Here is a 21,708-nt window from a genome sequence, read left to right as displayed (position 1 = left end):
TTTCAAAATTTGAAGGACAACAAAAAAATAAAGACTCAAGGATATTTTTGGCATTTTATTAGTCATTTTACAAACAAGAAAACTTTGCTTACTAACCATCCAGTTTACATAGAACAAGACATTTTATAACAAAATTGTTAACTTCAGTCCAGACGACTGGATGCGTCAGCTCCCCTCGGCTGGTCAACAACTGCATCTGAGAAATAAAATACATTTTCAGCTCTCAGGTTCTGTATTCATGTTGCAGTTTCCACAGTTGATCTGATGTCTGACATAAAAACATTTCATGGACATTTGATGGACTCATGTCCCCAGTGAAGCCTCTACAGACGGCGCTGCAGAGGCCCACTGGGGTGGTTTTTGATTTCTGGTCAAGTCCACAGCAAGTCAGGAACACGGGATCCTGAAAGCCTTGGTATATGACCAAACCCCAACAGAATAACCCCAAACTTAACGCGGCTAAAGCAAGGAATACGTTCAGGATCAGAAGCTTTACCCCCTCAGAAACTCACTTCTGATGCAGGAACCCACGCCTCGTCAGCTTAGACGATCTGCTTCAGATCAATCCTGGAAACCAAAAACAAAATAATCAGTTTGGTTTATTTTATCTTTGACCTATGATCCAGTTTGCTGAAGTCTGTCCTAATGTTTTCTGATTTAAGAGAAAAGTCTAGACTTTCTGTTTCAGCCACAATACCAGGACTCCAAACACGAGCGGCAGGGAGACCAACGATGCCAGACGCTGAATTTTTCTGGCACTGGTATTTAAACGAGCCGGCTGACGACACAGCTGGCTGCAGACCACGCAGTGCTGCTAAAAACCTTTAATTAACGCAGTCAGACAAGGAAGCTTACCAGGAACAGGACTTCATGGGACGCCTACCGGACCCGGCCTGAACAGAGAGAAAGAAAGTTGCAACAATTTAGATTTTTACTGCGATCTGAAAAAAAAAAAAAAAAAAAAGAGGAAGCAGCTATAACATAAGACATTTAAACCTGCGTAGGCGTACTGAGGAGAATGTTTCAGCTAAAATACCAGGACTCCACACACAGGCAGCACGGAGACCAACGATGCCAGAAGCTGAGTTTCTTTAGCACTGACTTATGAACAGGCCAGCTGATGAAGCAGCGGCTGCAGATACCACACAGTGCCTCTGGGGGTCCCAGTCCCTGCAGACAGGCCTACCTCCACTCGCCCAACCATCCCGGCTCCATGACGCACAGGAAGACACATCCCAGGTGCCAATGAAGTTCATGAGTCCTTTCTGCTAAAACCGTGACCTGAAAAAACAGCAATAAGTGGAACGTGAGTCTTTCTGAAGCTCAGTGGATCCATAGAAATAAAATATAAGTCACCTCCATGCTGCCAATTTGATCTAAAATCCATAAATAGCCACGTTAAGTGTTCTGCAGTTGTATCCCACAATGCCCACAGCAGAGAACACCTGGGTAAAGCAAAACTACAGGTTTACTCTTTGAGGCATTTCCAACGATGTGGCCCTACAGCAAGGGCCAATCGGGATAGACCTCAGTGGACCCGCCAGGTTTCAGGTCCACCCAGAAAGATACACTGAGCTATATAATACACTGGAGTGCTAATCGCCGCTGTTTGAACGAGTCGCTTTGAAGCCACCAGCCGCCATATTGGTACTCCCTATTTTCCTCCAGTAACTAGGGAATATGTGCGCTACAGTATCGAATAACGAGGATTTTCTCATGTTCAGGGGGGGCTTAAAACTTGTTATTTTTTATTTTGTTATTTTTTTATTTAAAAGGGGACAGTGTACATTAATCAACATTAAAACAATGTAAATGTACCCGAGTTAGCTAAAAAGTGCTAATTTTCATCGGTAGTCCCCCAGCCAGGTGTAAAAAAGGCAACCTTAAAAGTAATCACAAGTATAAAATAACAAGATAAAATTACAATGCCAATTAGATAAAAAAAACCATTATGGTTAAGAAATACAATTCATGTAAAATAATTATAAATTATTTCAATACACACAGAAAACCTTAGTGTCCACAAGTTTGGCTCTCTACAAGCCATTTTTTTTTGCATTCTTTTAGAATGAAAAGAATGACAAGGACTCTCTGATGGTTTCTGGAACTGTGTTCCACTTTTTAAGTGTCATATATGGTTATGTTATGTTCTAAAACTATCAAGTACTGAGAAAGTCATGTGCTGAAATATTTTGCATTTTATTTATTTAAATATATACACACACACATATATATTTAATATGAATAACATCTAAAATGTTTCAACACCTAATTTCCTAGTAGTTGATAGTGTTAGTACATCCACTGACTGTAGAATTACCTATGAAACGTTTTCACACAGCCAGAAAACTGCTTGTTGTTGCAACCAAATCCTATGGGATTCTGGGAGAGTAGGGAGTAGCAAGATGGCGGCCAGTGACTTCAGTTTTTCGGCTAAATCAGCACTCCAGTGTATTATATAGCTCAGTGGATGCCGCTGCAGGTTGAGAGATGAACAGCAGCCAGAAGTTAATGCAGCTTTCTCTGAGCTAGCTCCATCACCGGCTGCTGAGCATCTTCAGCCACAGGCATAAAAAACAAACTAACATCTAAGGCAGCAGGGACACAACCATCCACTCAGCATCGCCGTCTGACCCACAACCATCTCCACTCACCTCATCCTGATGAACCAGGGTGAATGCACCTGCAGGGGGGAACAGAGGGAGGATAAATGTGACGACGCAGCACATAGAGCAGCACGGTCTGCTTCTAACGCCGCAGGTTCAGTCAAGGCTGCTGTCACTCACACTTCAGAGCAGTTGAACATATTGAGCCATTCATCATAACATGAAAACTGCATCAACTGTGTCTGAACAGGGCTTACCCAGCTGGTCGGATGTCAGCCGCAGCGCCTGTTAGAAAGAGAGAGAGGGGAGTTCAGTTTGTTTAAGTCATTTAAAGCGACGGGTTGTTGCTTCTCATAAGTAACACTGCTGCAGAGGATTAACAGCAGTGGGTTGCAGGAGAAACTGTTTCTCTGTGCAGTGTGTGAGCGCCACAGGCCACCGCACAGGACCGCAGCTCACACTGTGCGTTAATGAGTCTTAATGTAGTCTTTTATACATACCAGACGTCTGCGTGGTCAGGGGCTCCAGCGCCATCATGGCTCAGTTCTGAGTTTTTCTCTTTATAAAAGAACAAAAAAAAAAAAAAAGAGAGGCATATTACAATTTGAAATAGATTTATACATTGTAGGACCACTAAATCCCAGCAGAGTGTACCAGGCCTCATTGACACCATGCTGCAACCGGCACTGCAGAGGTGAAAGCAAAACCAGACTTTCTCTCACCACTGCTGCTGTGGAATCAGTCCACCGTACTGGAGAGTCCCACGTAAGCAAGAGCAAGCTGTGGCTAACGGAGGCTGGGCTCCACATTTATGAAATATAACACCGTCTGCATGCACGGACAGGTCTTATCTGACCGGGGCGAGCCGTTTAAAACCCCCCAGAAAGGATGTTCAGTGCTTCAGTGGGAGGATATAACCCTCAGTTAATTAAGTCTTTGGTTGGTTTGCATCACCAGGGTGTGTCCTATGTCTGTTTTATGTTAAATGAAGCCCACTGGGCTTTGGTCCAGGATGTGACTCTGCAGCAAAAGGGAGGATGGGGGATGCACAGAGCAGTTTAGTTTGCAAATGCCAGTAATAATTGCATCTGCTTAAAGTACATTATAAAAGGAATAGATTTAATGTTCTGGGCCTTTTATTCTAAATCTGATTGCATAACAGTCTTTTTGTAATGGCTCCGATTTAACGAGTTCGGCCATAAACAGATTCCACACGATTTGCCAAAAATATTTTTTTGTGTGTTTTGATTGTGACTCAGATCCTCGCAGATGAACTGGAGCAATAATTTCCCTAAATCTCGAGATTATTCTGACTGAATAACTTTAGGACATTTACACGTCCCGTTAGAAGCATATTATATAATTTGTTTGTGATCATCTACTCCATGGGATTCTAAAATGCTGACGGGAAATGAGAGCGAGCGTTTAAAAAGCGCAAGATCGCGGGTTCGATCCCCGGCCTGGCCACGTGTTGTCAATTAAAGATAAAATAATCGTAAACTTATGACCCACTGACTATTACACCCAACCTTAAACACGGAACATGGTAAACCAATCAGAATACAATTTTCCAGATATTCTGAACATTAACTCCTAAGCTAATTTCAGATGAAGTCAGATTAGCTTCAGGCTACATAGCAGCTAGCTCCATGCTAATGCTAACTACAGGAACGCAAGGAGGAGGAGAAATGTCTCCATTGCAGTTCAGCCGTTTATTAAACTCAGATATACTTAAACCCGGGGGGTTGGATTTATTGGTATGTCGACTGCTAAGTGTGGGTTGACAAATAAAACAATACTTACTCATTGTTTGCAGTTACACCAACAACCTCCGTTCGGACGGAACACGGAGAAAAGAGAGCTCTACGTCGTGCGTCAGGAGTATTTAAAGACTGTTTTACGTCAGCCGAAGCTGCTTTTCGACAACGCTGTAAAGGGAGGAGCGACAACGATAATAATAATAATGATAATAATAATACTAATACTTCTACTACAGCTATTACTACTACTAATAATAATAATAATATGTCCTAAAAATCTGCCTCCTTCAATTTATCTATCTATCTATCTATCTATGTATCTATCTATCTATCTATCTATGTATCTATCTATCTATCTATCTATCTATCTATCTATCTATCTATCTATCTATCTATCTATCTATCTATCTATCTATCTATCTATCTATCTATCTATCTATCTATCTATCTATCTATCTATCTATCTATCTATCTATCTATCTATCTATCTATCTATCTATCGTGATTTGCAGAGGTGGGTAGTAACTAGTTACATTTACTTGAGTAACTTTTTGAACAAAATGTAGGAGTAGTTTTACTGCTCTGTCCTTCTTACTTTTACTTGAGTAAATATCACGAAGAAGTATTGCTACTCTTACTTGAGTAAACTTTCTGGCTACTCTATCAAGTAAGTAACTTCACTGAATAAAGAACAAACTTGTTTCAATCAAAAAAGCACCAGAGACACATCTACAGTTTATATTAAGGCAAGACTTCTTATTTGTACACAAGTTTTGTGGTTTTTAAAGTGATTTTCTATCTGCTGAGCTCATCAAGCCATTTACAGGTCAAGTAAATTGTAGATATTGTTTCTGGAAGTACTTTGGACTGTCCCAACTTGCTGTTTATGTATTAACTGCTTGGTTTCATAAGTTTTATGTTGGAAAATATTGTTTAGAGAAGTGTTTCTTCTGCTTGAATTTGTTACTTTATAAATTGTATTGTCTGTAGATGTTAGTCATTAAAATGACAGAATTTGTACATAATTTAATAGTTTTGCCAGACCGATTACATCATTTAAAAATATTAAATGATGTTATACATATTTACTCAGTACTTCTTACCGAATACTGTTTTACTCTTACTTGGTTGGGTACTTTTTTACTTTGACTTGAGGAAAAAAGATGTAGAAGTAGTGCTATTTTCTGGCTATATTTCTGGCTACTCAACCCACCTCTGATCGTTTGTAACAAAAGTTGCTTTGCAAAGAAAGCATTCACAGTTGTGTTTATTCATAATTTGTGTATAGTAGGATTTGTATGTGCTTAGACCAGGGGTCTGCAACCTGTCGCTCTGGAGCCGCAAGTGGCTTTTTGGACCTTCCACAGTGTCTCTTAATAACTTTGGCTACAAATTATATTTTTATTATGGCATTTAATAAACTGCAGGTTTTAGCAGTTTTTTCTTGGAATAATTGCTTTTAATTTTCACAACAAAGTGATGCTAAAAGTGCCAGTAATATTTAATTTTAAAATCAATATTTTTTCATTATGTTGGAAACATAATTCATTTACATTTTGTTTTACATCATTATCTACAAATATAAACATGGCATCCATCTTTTTTTTTAAAACCTCAAAACGGGCGTTTCTTTAAACGATGACAACGTATTTCCTACAGTAGATCTTTATCATAAATTATAACTTGTCTTTTTTCAAAAAACGCCAGGAAACATTTGCGGCTCTGAACGAGTCAAGTAAACTGTAGCCAAAATGGCTCTTCAGACTGTAAAGGTTACAGACCCCTGGTTTAGACCGAAACAATAGGCAACGAGAATAGCAGGGGAACCCAGGAAATCAAATAAAATTAAAGTATATAAATAAACACGTCGCCAGAGATAAGGCAAGGAGTATGATAAAAGATTAGTGTGCAGACAAAAAGAAAAAGATTGGTGTACACTGCCCTCTGGTGACCAATTTAAAGAATGACAAGTGGATACATTTCCGCTCTAAAACCTTAAAAATGTCCGTGAACACACGAAATAAATGTCAACACGTAAGTTTCTTAGTTAGTATTACATTTGGATATTATTAGTGGGATTAAAAGCTTTAGATTTAAATTCAAGCGAGCTCTTTTGAACGAGAAATAGAAAAGACAAATGATGACGTCATTTGCCTGCGACAAACATCGATTCCACCTAGAAAGCGGCGTGATGGAAGTATCTCCTTCTACCGTTTCTCTCATCAGAGAGTTTGGTTGCGAACAGACTTTGCTGTCCCGTCCTGATGGATCGGCGTCCTTCGTTCAAGGTAACAATAATTAAATTAAATAAATATTTTCCCCTTTTGGCTTAAAGCAGGCTACACGATAGAAAGATCATTAAACTCGTGTTAGCTGTGCATCTGCTGATAATGTGTAGTTCTGTTTGTAAATGAGCAGACTTGACAAATCTCACTTTCTCTCTTCTAGGTGTCTTTATCCGTCTCGTATAAATATATACAATGCACCTAATAGTTTAGGTAAATAAATAAACGCGTTTCTGCTGTGTACTCTCGATAAAATAACAGCTGCCTACCGCTTGTTTCGAGCAGTTATATTAGCAAATACATAATTTGCTATGTTAACAAATAACATTTCCAGTCTTGATTTTTCTTTTTTATACGCATTTGTCTTTACTAATTATTTAGGATTAGTTTTGTTGCAATTCATTTAACCTTATATTAGAAACGATGCTGCTGTTTTTGTTTCTGCATATGTCCTGAACCATTGCAACAAAATGTTGTTCAGCTGATGAAGCAAATCTGATTTATTTTTACAATAACGATAGGTCTAAGTTAATTCTTACTGACACGGTGGAGATCTGGACTCAACCCTGATTGGTGATGTTGACCCATTATTGCTTTATTGATGCTGATAGTTGATTTCACTCTGTTGGCTTCTGTTTATTTATCTGTTTTTTGGACAAATTACAGGTTCTTGATGGGGTTAGGTGTTGGGAAAACACCGATCTGAGCTGGGATTGTTAGAACAAGTAGCTCTCTGGGGTAGTTTGGATCAAATTCTCAAGCTGTATGCAAATGAAATTTCGTTCTGTATGCGTTCTGTGCATACAAAATTACAATAAAGTTTGTCTAAGTCTAAGTCTAGTCTATTCTGTAATCAGGGTAGAGTGCATTTATCCATTGTCTTCCGCTTACCCAGGATCGGGTTACACTGGCTATCATAGAGAAAGACGTCCCTCTCCCCGGCAACATGCTCCAGCACCTTCTGGGTCTTCCCTGGGGTCTCCTCCCTGTGGGACGTGTCTGAAAACCCCCAAAAAATATGCACTTAGGCGACATCCTGATCAGATACCCAAACCACTTCAACTGACTCCTTTCGATACACGGTTACAGGGACGGCTCTACTTTCAGCTCCCCTGGATATCAGAGCTTCTCACCCTCTCTATAAGGCTGAGCCCAGCCCCCCCTTTGAAGGAAGCTCGTTTTGGCCGCTTGTGTCCGGGGTCTCGTTCTTTCGGTCATGAGGGTCGCAGCGTAGACGGACTGGTAAAACGACAGCTTTGCTTTTCGGCTCAGCTCTTCCTTCACAACAGATCAAAGCAACACCTGAATAGACAAAGCACCTGCTGATCTGCGCATTGGTGCGTAAATTTGTTCTAGTTTGTTGCTAAAGCTCTACTGTAAATGGTTTGACTGGTTGGTATGAATTAAAAAAGCTACATAAATGCAATCTATAACTGTTACCTTTGGCATCTGATGCACTCACTCCCGCCTTTTACCAACAAACAGCAAGCTGTGTCTTGGTGGCAACACAGTTCTGTTGCACACTTCTTACGTTTGACTGGAACTGGTGGCTTCTCTTGAACGTCGTTAAACAGCTGAATCTCTCACTTTTTGACTTTTTATCGACCTAGAAAACATTTAAAATTATTAACCTCTTTGCAATGAACTGATGTGCATCTAAGTACTTTGCACAGCAACATGCAGCAAACAAGCTAAAATCAACTTGAAATGTCACCACCTAAGCTTAAGCTACAACGGTTTGCAATATAACATAAGTGTCATTTTCTTAGTCTTTGAAAACAGTTTATCAATATTAGTTTTATTTATTTTAATAAAAAAAATTTCTGCTTGTTTCTGAAGGCGATACCAGTGTGATGGCTGGAGTGTACGGACCCGCGGAGGTCAAAGTCAGCAAGGAGATCTACGATCGTGCAACCCTGGAGGTGTTGGTTCATCCCAAAGTGGGACTGCCTGGTAATTCCTTCATCTCACAGTAAATGTATCAGTTTTAACTTTAACAGCTTTTTTTTAAATTACCCCCAGTGTTTTACATGTTTCCTGGGTTCAGCTCAAAGTCGTTGAATGAATGGCTCATTGCCAGGTGACAGAACCCAGAGTCCAATTGACCCGATTCCCTCCTGAAAGCTGTACATGGACCTTATGTAGGCGTGAGTCGATGATACGGCCGTCTGTAGCCCTGATTTCAACCCATTTATTTTGTCTTAAGTTTAGACCAAACACCACAGCCTGGTATAAATGCTGCCTTTGCTTAGATATAAAATGGAAAATTCACAAGCTCCACAAAAAAAAAAAAGCAAAAAAAAAAGTAGCATAAACTGAAAGTCGAAGAGATTTTAATTTGATTTAGGGTTAATACATTTTTTTTAAATAATGTTTCAGTTATCAGAATCAGAATCAAGTTTAATCGCCAAGTAGGTTTGCACATACAAGGAATTTGACTTGGTGTTGATGGTGCAGACAGAAATAAGAATACAATAAAATAAAGTAAAATTTAATAAAATCAATATATATATATATATATATATATATATATATATATATATATATATATATATATATATATATATATATATATATATATATATATATATATATACAGAAATAATATACATTCAGTAGACTGAATATAACACATTACTAATGTTTGTGGAAAATAGAGAATATATTTCTAGGTATTTATATATCTGCACTGCACTGAGAAATGGAAACACACATTTTAATATAAAGGGTTGGTGAATAATCACACTGACAGCAAGCAGCTGAGATGAACTTCACGTTTGTTTCTCTTTGTGCCACAAGAGTCATGTTTTCCAAGCAGAACCGGAACAGACTGCAGGTCAGTTGGTGAAGAGGACACAGTGCTGACGGAAAGATGATGAATGCAGTTTAATTTGAGTGAATACATATTAATGCCATTGGAATAACAATAAAAGTCTGTTTAAAAGCCCTGGACTTGTATATTATCAGTGCAGTGTTAGATAACTCAGTCAGAAAAGCACAGGACTAGTAATCGAAGGGCCACTGGTCGGTAGCTTTTGCTCCATGAGTCTGCATTTAAACTTTTAATCAAGCCAATTCTACACTGCAAAAACGGATCTAAAAACAAGTGAAATGTTATTAAAATTTGTTCTTTTGTCCTAGATTTGAGCAGGTAAATAATATTATCTGCCAAAGGAATGAGTATTTTGACCCCTAAATTAAGATAATTAGACCTCCTGCACTTGAAATAAAATGATGGAGATGAGTCGTTTCTATTTTAAGTGCAAACATCTTATTCCATTGGCAGATTATCTTATTTAACTTACCTGCTCAAATCAATGACATACTAATTTTAAGAAAATATTACTTATTTTTAGCTCAGTTTTTGCAGTGTAGGTGTTAAAAGAACGTTCACTTTTAAAATAAATACCTAGAAAAATGCAGCTTAGACATTTAGGAAGCATTTATACTTTTTTTTTTAGATATTTTAAAAAGAAACAAATCTCACCGGGGAGATAGTTTAGCCTCTAGTTTAGCAGCTTTACTAGAGAAAGGATAGAAAACAGGGAGGGGGGACAACTGCTCTATATTCTCTGTAAGTCAGATCACACTGAGCCTACATGTCATCTTTTCCACAAAAACTTAGTTAAACCCAATAAAAGTAAGTAAAACACCCTGTTCAGATAGTCCCATATCAATTAAATAACGTCTCCATGCTTCATTGTTCAGTTTGACACCGACCATGCTCTGCCCCGTCTCAATTAAGGTTTATTTCAATGCTACATCACATTTCTTCTTGTTAGAATTGTCATTGTAGAAAAATAACAAAACAAAAGTTTTCAATGCAATAAAATGTTTATCTCAGCAGGGGTGCAGTTCGATTTCACTAAATCCCAATGTGAACATTTTATGTGTTTCAGTTCAGGTTGTTTAGTTTAATCAGCACCACAGCTACACCTTTTTTATTTTCTGTTAGTTTTATCTGCTTTTCTGTTACTTTTCAATCTGGATTCTAGAATCACAATTAGATTTCTCGCGTAACCTAACAAAGTTTGTAGAAAAAAAGAGACTAGGACTAAAAAAAAAAACGTGTCTGGAGATTATTTGTATTTGTCGTCTTTTATCTCTGCCTTTAATGTAAACATTTTTTGTTTTGATTCAAAAACAGCTTAGTTAGATTTTGAGTTATTACATAATTATGTGCTTACTTTTAAGTATACCGCATATAAAAGCAATCTTTTGTGAAAATAAACTTCCCTGCTGGCGTTTTTTTTTTTTCGGGTAAGACCCAAATCTGACGAGGGAGTCTATATCCGTCTGGCCCAGAATGAGCAGGAGGATGTCGCTAATAATAAAGGATAATTTTTTTTTCATCATAAGATGTAATAAGAAGCTGTAAAGAAAAATCAAAACATGGTGCTTGCAAAATTTAAAAAAGTTTTTTTTAAATGTGACAGTTTTCATTTTATTATAAAGACTAAAACTAATTTTCGTTGCACATCAGTAAGGCAGGCCCTTGTGACTGTGTCAGGAAAACATAATGAAAGCTTCATCGTTTAGTTTTTAATCTGATTTCTCTTCCGACCAGCTTCTGCGTCTTCTTCTGCGTGACAGCTGCTTTACCCCCAGCTCGCCACTAGGAGGCCTCTGTGAGCCGGCTGCTTCACCCTCATCTGCTTCTCTTCCAGGTGTGAGGGAGCGATCACAGGAGCAGTGTCTGCGTGAAACCTGCGAGGCGTCGCTGCTTCTGTCTCTTCATCCTCGCTCCTCGCTCACGCTCATCCTGCAGGTGCTGCACGACGACGGTTCCGTATCCTTGAGCTAAAACCTCGGCGTTGCTGTTCGGTTTAGAGGCAAACCTGCTGGGGGGACCCTTGAATTATGTTTTTTTTTCCTTAGCCCGATCCTCAGCTGCTGTCGTGTTGTCTGAATGCAGCCTGCATGGCGCTGATGGATGCAGGCTTGTCCATGGGCCGCCTGTTCTGTGGCATAACCTGTGCCATCAGTGCGGACGGCGAAATCATCACAGACCCAACTGCAGCCCAGGAGAAGGTAAACCTGAAGCTCAGAAAAGTATTAAAAACAAATCTAACTCTGAAAAAAAATTAAAACCCAGAGAGGGCTTGGATTCCTCCTGCACCTTTTTGTTGAATGGAAACTGATTTAACGAGGAGTGATCTATCATTTAATGTGTATGGTTATGCTATTTTAAACTTTCTTACACAGAACCAAAACAAACAAACAAACAAAAAAAAAAACACTGACTGCCCCTTTCTTATTTCCAAGGTTTTATGTCTCAGGATACCAGTGGTCCTAGCGAGGTCTTGAAATCCGGTGAAAGCAAAGTCATATTCATCTTTCAAGGACAGATTACCTGACACCAGAGAAATAAAAACAACAACCCAAGAGCTTTATTTCAGAATCTACAGGCCCCTGGTGGCATGTTAAAAGTTTAAGTTCATAACAGCACAGACAGAAATCCAATAAATAACTATCAAAGCGTTGCCAAAAGAAAACCACTTGTCTCTAAAAATAATATCGCAGCATGACTTCGGTTTGTACCGAGCACCTAAAGGGACATTGAAGGGAAATAAAAAATAGAATAATTACTTTCTCGTAAACACCAGAAAGTAATTATTCTTTATTTCCCTTCAGTGTCTCTTTAGGGGTTCAGCAGGTTTGACTGTCTGACGTTTGGAAGACTATAACAAGTTTGGAGAAAGACGAGCATATTTCAGCACAAAAGCCTGTTAAAGGAGCGATAAGCGGCATTTCACCACTAGGTGTGCTGTTGAGCACCGTCTGTAGACCAAAACAAGATGCATGGAAAGCCACGCCTCTTTCTACCGCCTGTCACTACCCAATCCGTACCGGTAGCACGATCCGTTCCATCGGCTCATTTGCGCAAACAGAATAACTTCCGGCTAGGCAATGTTTCGTTTTTCTTACTTTTTTATTCTTTTGTCTTTTTTCGGGGCGGGAGTTTCTTTTTGTATATCTTTGTATTTGCGGAAATATTGCATATTCTAAAAAACAAAACAGAAATACATAAAAAATAGTTAAATCGCCTTTCGATCGTTACTTTGACTGCTCTGAGCATGCGCGAATAAACGTCACACAGTGTATACATTTAAATTTGTTTAAATATTTGATTTTCCAGAAAAAAAAATAAAAAGGATGTCTCCACATTTTCTAGTTAAAGGTAAAAAAAATTGCAAAGTAAATTTAACTTTAATTAACTAGCCATAAATAATGTATTTATTATATATGTATAGAGTCTATAAGTTTTACGGTTTTTCAATTTAATGTTTAAATAAGAATATGATTTTTTTTGTCCCTTGGAAAAGCAGTCTTTTCAATTTAAAGTCCAATCTAGAATATATTACACATTTAAGATGATTATGATTATATAACAAAATTCACAGTATAATTAAGGATAAAAATATGTTTTTCCAGTCCTGTTTGAACAGATAATAAAACTTATAGAGTGCATTCAAACAATACAGATAAAAATTATGCAATAATATATTCCCGGACTGCTCTGACCATGTCCAATGATGACGTCAAGCACCACAATGGAGAGAATGTAAAACGCATCCATTTCTTCCAGAAAAGTCTTCAATATTTTCTATACAATGTAGCTTAGCATTATTTAATGATTTAAGAATAGAAATAAGTATTTTCAGTAACGTAATTACATTACTTTTGGCGACCTGGAAGTTATTCATGTTCAAATGAGCTGATGGAACCGATCGTGCTCCCGGTACAGATCAGGTAGTGACACTGCCAACGCCCGGCTGCTCTATGCTAATGCTAACTGTGTTAGCTGGGCTACCGGCGACTCGCCTCGCTCAACCGTATCGTCTGGCCCGTTGCTGGTCAAACTCCAACAATTAACCCACATGAATCGAATTGAATTGAATCAGCATAGCAACATAAGTCTAGCAAGATTGTAACACCAACAAAAACAAACATCTGACTTCATGCCGTTACTCACCTATCCGGAGGAGAAAAGCTAGCTCCGAGCGACACCGTTGGACCAACTGGCTAGCAAGATGTGATCAACTGGCATCATGTCTTATAAATACATTAAAGTTGAGCTGTGTGGAAAAATAGATCAGAAACTGTATATATTACTGGCAAAGCAAATTCGATCAATTCAATTCAATTCAATTTTATTTATATAGCGCCAAATCATGAAACATGTCATCTCAAGGCACTTTACAAAGTCAAGTTCAATCATATTATACAGATTGGGTCAGATTATACAGATTGGTCAAAAATGTCCTATATAAGGAAACCAGTTGATTGCATCAAAGTCCCGACAAGCAGCATTCACTCCTGGGGAACCGTAGAGCCACAGGGAGAGTCGTCTGCATTGTACATGGCTTTGCTGCAATCCCTCATACTGAGCAAGCATGAAGCGACAGTGGGAAGAAAAACCACCCATTAACGGGAAGGAAAAACCTCCGGCAGAACCGGGCTCAGTATGAACGGTCATCTGCCTCGACCGACTGGGGTTACAGAAGACAGAACAGAGACACAACAAGACAGACAAACAAGCACAGAAGCACACATTGATCTAGTAATCTGTTCTACATTAGATGGTAGTAGCGGGTGAGCCGTCTTCTCTGGATGATGTCACAGTTAACAGAACGCCAGACCAGGTGTACCTACTATGAAGAAAAAGAGAGAGAGCAAAAAGTTAAAAGCTGAAATGACGACAGTCATTTCAATGTAATACAATGCAAAACTGGAGAACAGTAGACTGAAGAACAGTAGAAATCAGTAGAGTGAGAAAATTAGACCCTGATGTCCTCCAGCAGCCTAGGCCTATCACAGCACAACTATAGAGATAGCTCAGGGTATGAGCCACTCTAACTATAAGCTTTGTCAAAAAGGAAAGTTTTAACATTAGTCTTAAAAATAGATAGGGTGTCTGCCTCACGGACCAAAACTGGGAGTTGGTTCCACAGGAGAGGAGCCTGATAGCTAAAGGATCTGCCTCCCATTCTACTTTTAGAGACTCTAGGAACCAGCAGCAGACCTGCAGTCTGAGAGCGAAGTGCTCTGTTAGGAACATACGGGGTAATCAGAGCTCTGATATATGGTGGAGCTTGATTATTAAGGGCTTTATACGTTAGAAGGAGAATTTTAAATTCTATTCTTGATTTAACAGGAAGCCAATGAAGGGAAGCTAAAATTGGAGAAATATGATCCCTCTTGTTGATTTTCATCAGAACTCTTGCCGCAGCATTTTGAATCAGCTGAAGACTTCGAACTGCATTTTGTGGACTTCCTGATAGTAAAGAATTACAATAGTCCAGCCTTGAAGTAACAAATGCATGGACTAGTTTTTCAGCATCACTCCTGGACAGAATGTTTCTAATTTTGGCGATATTCCGGAGGTGAAAAAAGGAAACTCTGAAAACCTGTTTAATATGGGATTTAAATGACATGTCTTGGTCGAAAACAACACCAAGATTTTTAACTTTATTACCAGAGGCCAAGTTAATGCCATCCAGATTAAGGGATTGATTAAGAACTTTATTTTTTGAAGACTCTGGCCCAAAGATTACAACTTCTGTCTTGTCAGAATTTAAATGCAGGAAATTTAAAGTCATCCAGCTTTTGATGTCATCAAGACATGACTGCAGTCGAAGTAACTGATTGGATTCATCAGGATTTATGGATAAATATAGCTGAGTGTCATCAGCATAACAGTGGAAATTAATCCCATGCTGTCTGATAATTTTGCCAATCGGAAGCATATATATAGTAAATAGAATTGGTCCAAGGACTGAACCCTGTGGTACTCCACAAGTGACCCTAGAGTTTGAGAAAGATTTATTATTAACATGAACAAACTGGAATCTGTCCGACAGATAAGATTTAAACCAGCCTAATGCTTTTCCCTTAATCCCTACAGTATGCTCAAGTCTTTGTAGGAGAATATTGTGATCAACTGTATCAAATGCAGCACTGAGATCTAACAGGACAAGTATAGACACAAGTCCATTATCTGAGGCCATGAGAATATCATTAGTGACCTTCACCAGAGCTGTTTCAGTGCTATGATGAGCTCTGAAGCCTGACTGAAACTCCTCAAGTAGGTCATTACTTTGTAAATGTTCACATAGTTGATTAGCAACTACTTTCTCAAGAATTTTAGATAAGAAAAGAAGATTAGATATAGGTCTGTAATTTACTAACTCATCTTGATCAAGAGATGGTTTCTTAAGTAAAGGTTTAATAACAGCTACTTTAAAAGCCTGTGGTACATATCCATTTACCAAGGATAGATTAATCATGTCTAAAATAGGACCACTGATCAGAGGGAATACCTCCTTAAACAACTTGGTTGGGATTGGGTCTAACATACAGGTAGAAGGTTTAGATGAAGCTAAAATTTTAGATAGCTCAGAAAGCTCTACTGCTTTTAAACAGTTCAGACACTGCGCAGGTTCTAAGGATTCCTCCAATGCTGCCTCACTTACTGAGGATGAGGTAATCATGTTTGGGAGGATGCCAATTATTTTATTTTTAATGGAATCAATTTTATTTATGAAGAATCCCATAAAATCATTACTGCTAAGAGCTAAGGGAATGGATGGATCAACAGAGCTGTGGCTCTGAGTAAGTTTGGCAACTGTACTGAAGAGAAATCTAGGATTATTCTTATTCTCCTCAATTAATGATGAAAAATATGCTGCTCTAGCTCTGCGAAGGGTCTTGTTATACAACAATAGACTGTTCTTCCAGATTAGGTAGGATTCCTCTTGGTGTGTAGAGCGCCATTTTCTCTCCAATTTCCTAACATTGTGCTTCAAGGAACGCAGCTCTGAATTAAACCAAGGAGCCAGCTTCCTGTGAATAATCACCTTCTTTTTCAAGGGAGCTACATTGTCTAATGCAGAACGCAATGACGAAGTCATACCGTTTACAAAGACATCTATTTGTGAATTGGAAGAAACAACATTGCTGCTATCTGCAGGGCATTTCTGCAATACGGAGGATATTAAAAAGGGGACAGACTCTTTAAGTTTTGATACAGCGTTATCCGATAAAGATCTACTATAATGGAACCCTCTTTTGGGGGTGGAGAACTCAGTTAGATTAAACTCAAATGTTATTAAAAAATGATCAGATAGGACAGGGTTGTGAGGAAATACTGTTAATTCTTCACAATCAATGCCATATGTCAGAACAAGGTCTAAAGTATGGAGCCGAGAGTGCGTCGGTTCATGCACATTTTGAGCAAAACCAATTGAATCTAGGATAGTTTTAAAGGCTACACTAAGGTTATCACATTCTGTGTCAACATGGATGTTAAAATCACCCACTATAATAGCCTTATCAGTATTTAACACCAAATCAGATAAGAAATCTGACAACTCATCCAAAAACTGAGTGTAAGGGCCTGGTGGACGATACAAAACAACAAACAGAAGAGGTTTTATTGCTTTGCAGCTTGGATGAGGGAAACTGAGGGTTAAATGTTCAAAAGAACTGTAGTTATTAATTGGCCTGGGACTAATTAATAAATCAGACTGAAAGATAGTTGCCACTCCTCCTCCTCTTCCCACAGATCTGGGAATGTGGAAATTTGAATAATTGGTGGGAGTTGACTCATTTATACTAACGTAGTCCTCTTGTAGCCAGGTTTCTGTGAGACAAAACAAATCAATCTGTTTATCAGAAATCAATTCATTAACTAACAAAGTCTTTGGAGGGAGAGACCTTATATTTAATAGACCACATTTAATTGTTTTATTTTTAGGTTCAAGGTGAACCGTATTGATTTTTATTAGGTTTTTATGATTTGTTCCTTTTAGATAAGTTTTTGATCTGTTAAGTTTTGGCCGTGGGAAAGACACCGTCTCAATAGGATAATGGATGGGTAACAGTACAGAAGCTGCAGAGAGGTGTGTTAAACTACGGCTCTGCTTCCTGGTCTGGACCCTGGATTGTCAGCATTTAGGAGGACTAATAAATCCGGCCAGATTTCTAGAAAGAAGAGCTGCACCATCCAAAGTAGGATGGATGCCGTCTCTCCGGATCAGACCAGGTTTTCCCCAGAAAGTTCTCCAGTTATCAATGTAGCCCACGTCGTTTTCAGGACACCACCTAGACAACCAGCGGTTGAATGATGACATGCGGCTAAACATGTCATCACTGGTCAAATCAGGCAGGGGACCAGAGAAAATTACGGAGTCCGACATTGCTTTAGCAAACTCACACACCGAAGCAACACCAACTTTAGTGACCTCCGATCGGCGTGATCGGGTGTCATTACCGCCAGCGTGAATAACAATCTTACTGTATTTACGCTTATCCTTAGCCAGCAGTTTTAGGTAAGATTCTATGTCGCCCGTTCTGGCCCCTGGCAGGCATTTAACTATGGTCCCTGGTGTCTCTAGTGCCACGTTTCTGACTATTGAGCTCCCAATAACCAGGATCGGCTTCTCAGCGGGTGTGTCGCTGAGTGGGGAAAATTTATTTGAAACGCAGACGGGTCGGTGGTGAACTGGGGGCTGAAATCTAGAGCTATGCTTCCTACGAACTGTCACCCAGCCGGCCTGCTTACCCGGCTGCTCGGGTGCTTCTGGAGGACCACTAAGTGAACTAACGCTAGGTCTATGTGGCTCCGCGCTAGCAGAGGGGCGGCTATCAGCTGGTCTTTCCATAGCACGGAGCCGGGACTCTAATTCTGACACCCTCGCCTCCAAAGCTACAAAAACACTACATTTATTACAAGTACCATTATCACTAAAGGAGGCAGAGGAATAGCTAAACATCTGACACAGAGAGCAGGAGATAAGGGGAGACTTAGTCAGAGACGGAGAAGCTGAAGTAATAGTAGGAGAGGAAGCCATTGTGGAGCTAAGGCTAGGCTAGGCTAAAGCTAGGCTAGCGCCCTTCTACCACGCCAAGAGAGCAAACCGTGAAACACGAGGAGTTCCCAAGCGTGATGTGCAGCAACAGAAAATGTTTTAAAAGTGCTTATGTGTTAGAAACAGATGTTACAGCAAAGAGATTAAAGATAAAAGCGAGAGAATCTGGAGCAACAAACCGTTGCTCACGCAGTGAAAACAGGAAGTGATACAATACGCCTTACCGCAAACAGGAAGTGACGTCAGTCAGAGCCGTCAGTCAGAGAGATTTCACCAGATCGATTTATTAGGTGTAATTAGATATTAATCGTCTCATTGTGAGCTGCTGTTGTATAAGTAAAGTGCTAATACTGGATCTATTAGCTGCTGAGTCATGGGGTGGAGATCATTTATAACTTGCTGGATCCGCATATGTTTGTTGTATTTTTGGAATTGTCTTCAGGAAAGTCGAGCTCTGATGACCTTTGCCATCGACAGCAAGGAGCGCAGAGTTATGATGTCATCAACCAAAGGCTCGTTTTCAGTTCACGAGGTCGGTAATTTAAGGAGCCGCTGTTTCCCTCGTGTTCTTCATTTCTGACGTGTCTGTCGGGCCGTCTGACACTCCTGGTTTCTTCTTCTTCTAATTCTTCTTCTTCTTCTTCTTCTTCTTCTACAGCTGCAGCAGTGCATAGCCGTCAGTCAAAAAGCGTCGGAGAAGATCTTTCAGTTCTACAGAGACTCTGTGAGACGGCGATACTCCAAGAACCTTTGATCAAAGCCCAGCTTCCTTTAATCCCCCACCACATTATTTTTTTTAATACAGTGTGCATATACATTTTGTGTAAAAATAAAAATATTTAGCAACCACTTTGGGCTATCTTTCTTTGGCTCAGTTGTAGAGACTTGGCTACCTTGTCAGATTAATTGCATAGGAGAATAAATGAAGGAAGGCTGATGTTGGTTAGGTGCGTTTATTCATTTATTGATGTTCCACTTAGATATTCACAGTTAACACATGGAAGCAGAGCCGCCCCGAGGATTTATGAGGCCTTCAAACACTGATTGTGGGACCTTGGCCCCAGGTTGGCCTGTTGTCCACGACCAGCAACGTCCCTTTTTAGCTATGCTCAGATATTTGTGCAATGCACGTTTAATTAAACCTTTTAATTTGGTTTGGTGGCATGAAGTATAAACATCTGAACAGCTACATGAACAGAGGAGACTTATCTCAGGAATTTCATCCACTCTTTGTATTATTGTAGTGAAAACGTGAACAATAACAACTTTATCTGCCCATCATTGTTCTTGCTGTCAACATAATTTGTGTTTATTTCAAAATGTCTAAAAAGTGGAAAACCCTTCCAGGCTTATTTGACAAGTAAAAACATTTTAATGCTGTTTTCCATTTAGACTCATAAATAGCAAAATCCACATCAGAAAAAAAAAATCAGCAGAAGTCAGGCGCTTCGCTCATAGAGGTTCCTCAGGGTTGTTGCATTTTATGCACATTATAAGTGTAATATACTGTATAAATTAGATCTCCTCCAGCTTAATTTGGCTTAGTTAAAAGCGGAAAGGCTCGCAAGATTTGCTAATCGTTCTCAGTGACCAGTCATACAGCTATTAACGGTATAAGCTGATAAGTGTTTCTCTATTTTAGGCATTCAAACGTTAAACGTTAATTAAGAGAGGCGGATGTATCGAGTCACAAACTGTCAGAAATGCAAACAAAGGGGTTTATTTCAGTGGAAAACTTAAATTAAAAACCAGATTCCCAAATTAAGGTGGCTCGTGAGGACAAGTCCACCCTGGCTCCGAAGTTTATTCTGACAGCTGAATATAAAACTGAGTAAAAGTTGGCTGTGCTGTTGCCTTGCAGCAACAAGGTCCCGGGTTCGAATCCTGGCCTGGGGACTTTCTGCACGGACATTTCATGTTATCCCCATACATGCTTGTTGTTCTCTTTCTGGGTACTCTGGTTTCCTCTGACAGGACTTATTGGGTTAATGGCTCCCTCAAATTGCCCTTACACTGCAAAAACGCATATAAAAATAAGTAAAATGTTCTTAAAAATTTGTGTTTTTGTCCTAGATTTGAGCAGTTTCCCCTAAAATAAGATAATTAGACTTCCTGCACTTGAAATAAGATGATGGAGATGAGTTGTTCCTGTTTTAAGTAAAAAAAAATCTTATTCCATTGGCAATTCATCTTATTTACCTACTAAATTGTAGGTTGTTTGTCTCTCTTGTTGTGTCTCTGCTCTGTCTTCTCTAAGCACCAGTGGGTCGAGGCAGATGACCGTTCATACTGAGCCTGGTTCTGGTTCTGCTGGAGGTTTTCCTTCCTGCTAATGGGTGGTTTTTCTTTCCACTGTCGCTTCATGCTTGCTCAGTATGAGGGATTGCTGCAAAGCCATGTACAATGCAGACGACTCTCCCTGTGGCTCTACGCTTCTACAGGAGTGAATGCTGCTTGTCGGGACTTTGATGCAATCAACTGGTTTCCTTATAGAGAACATTTTTGACCAATCTGTATAATATGATTGATTTTGACTTTGTAAAGTGCCTCGAGATGACATGTTTCAAGAATTGGCGCTATATAAAAATAAGATTTAATTGAATTGAATTGACTTATTTTTAGTTCGGTTTTTGCAGTGTAGGTGTGTGTGTGTGTCGCTATATGTTGCCTTTTGATGGACTGCCGACTTGTCCAGAGTGGACCTGCCTCTCATGATGACTGGAGATGGGCACCAGCGCCCCGCCTCTCTCCTGGTCACTGAGCACATTTCCTTTCAAACCCTGCAATGCAATCCCAATTTCCTTTGTTGTGACGTCACTGCCATGCCTAAATTTTTGTTTTTGGAGCCAATAAAACTCTCCACGACAAGTTCAAGTTAGGGTATGACGAGTAAAATCAATTACAGCGTCACAGTTTGTGGGCTGAACTGGTGTCTCCAATTTAATTGATGCTTCTTGCAGCATTTGTTTGAGCATATTTCCGATGCGTCTCCACCTCATTGCACCTGAATATAAAAACTAAAATAAAAAATAAAAATTGCTGAAGCTTTACAAATGTATCTGTCTTATTGTAACCGTACAGGTGACCCAAAATGATTAAGACCTAAACCAGAACCCAACTCGTTGCAGCTGTTCCGTCGAAGGGATGCACATTTATTTCTTTATTAGACACAAAAACGTCAAAG

General features: G+C 39.3%; 1 protein-coding gene, 1 long non-coding RNA gene and 3 other non-coding genes across 5 annotated transcripts; 1 reads left to right on the top strand and 4 right to left on the bottom strand.

The window, feature by feature from the left end:
* Positions 1 to 649: 649 nt before the first annotated feature.
* LOC105933083 lies at positions 650 to 4,505 on the bottom strand. Its single transcript, XR_001166613.3, has 6 exons — positions 4,410 to 4,505; positions 3,107 to 3,164; positions 2,864 to 2,891; positions 2,655 to 2,683; positions 1,187 to 1,281; positions 650 to 893 (listed from the first exon to the last, which is right to left on the bottom strand). It is a non-coding gene; the product is annotated as an uncharacterized LOC105933083 (long non-coding RNA).
* LOC118566828 lies at positions 678 to 813 on the bottom strand. Its single transcript, XR_004933316.1, has one exon. It is a non-coding gene; the product is annotated as a small nucleolar RNA SNORA8 (small nucleolar RNA).
* LOC118566827 lies at positions 1,017 to 1,153 on the bottom strand. Its single transcript, XR_004933315.1, has one exon. It is a non-coding gene; the product is annotated as a small nucleolar RNA SNORA8 (small nucleolar RNA).
* Positions 1,401 to 1,533, bottom strand: LOC118566830. The gene has a single exon (XR_004933318.1). It is a non-coding gene; the product is annotated as a small nucleolar RNA SNORA18 (small nucleolar RNA).
* A 1,986-nt stretch (positions 4,506 to 6,491) lies between the features above and the next one.
* Positions 6,492 to 19,391, top strand: exosc5 (exosome component 5). Its single transcript, XM_012872440.3, has 6 exons — positions 6,492 to 6,654; positions 8,491 to 8,604; positions 11,319 to 11,440; positions 11,542 to 11,682; positions 18,967 to 19,056; positions 19,183 to 19,391. Exons 1-6 carry the CDS (start codon positions 6,504 to 6,506, stop codon positions 19,276 to 19,278), a joined length of 714 nt encoding a protein of 237 aa, XP_012727894.2. The 5' UTR covers positions 6,492 to 6,503; the 3' UTR covers positions 19,279 to 19,391.
* The last annotated feature ends 2,317 nt before the right edge of the window (positions 19,392 to 21,708 follow it).

The sequence above is a fragment of the Fundulus heteroclitus genome, chromosome 18, assembly GCF_011125445.2.
Source record: "Fundulus heteroclitus isolate FHET01 chromosome 18, MU-UCD_Fhet_4.1, whole genome shotgun sequence".
Lineage (NCBI taxonomy): Eukaryota > Metazoa > Chordata > Actinopteri > Cyprinodontiformes > Fundulidae > Fundulus > Fundulus heteroclitus.
Note: the sequence above shows the minus strand (reverse complement) of the source record. Positions and strands in the feature narration are given on the sequence as shown.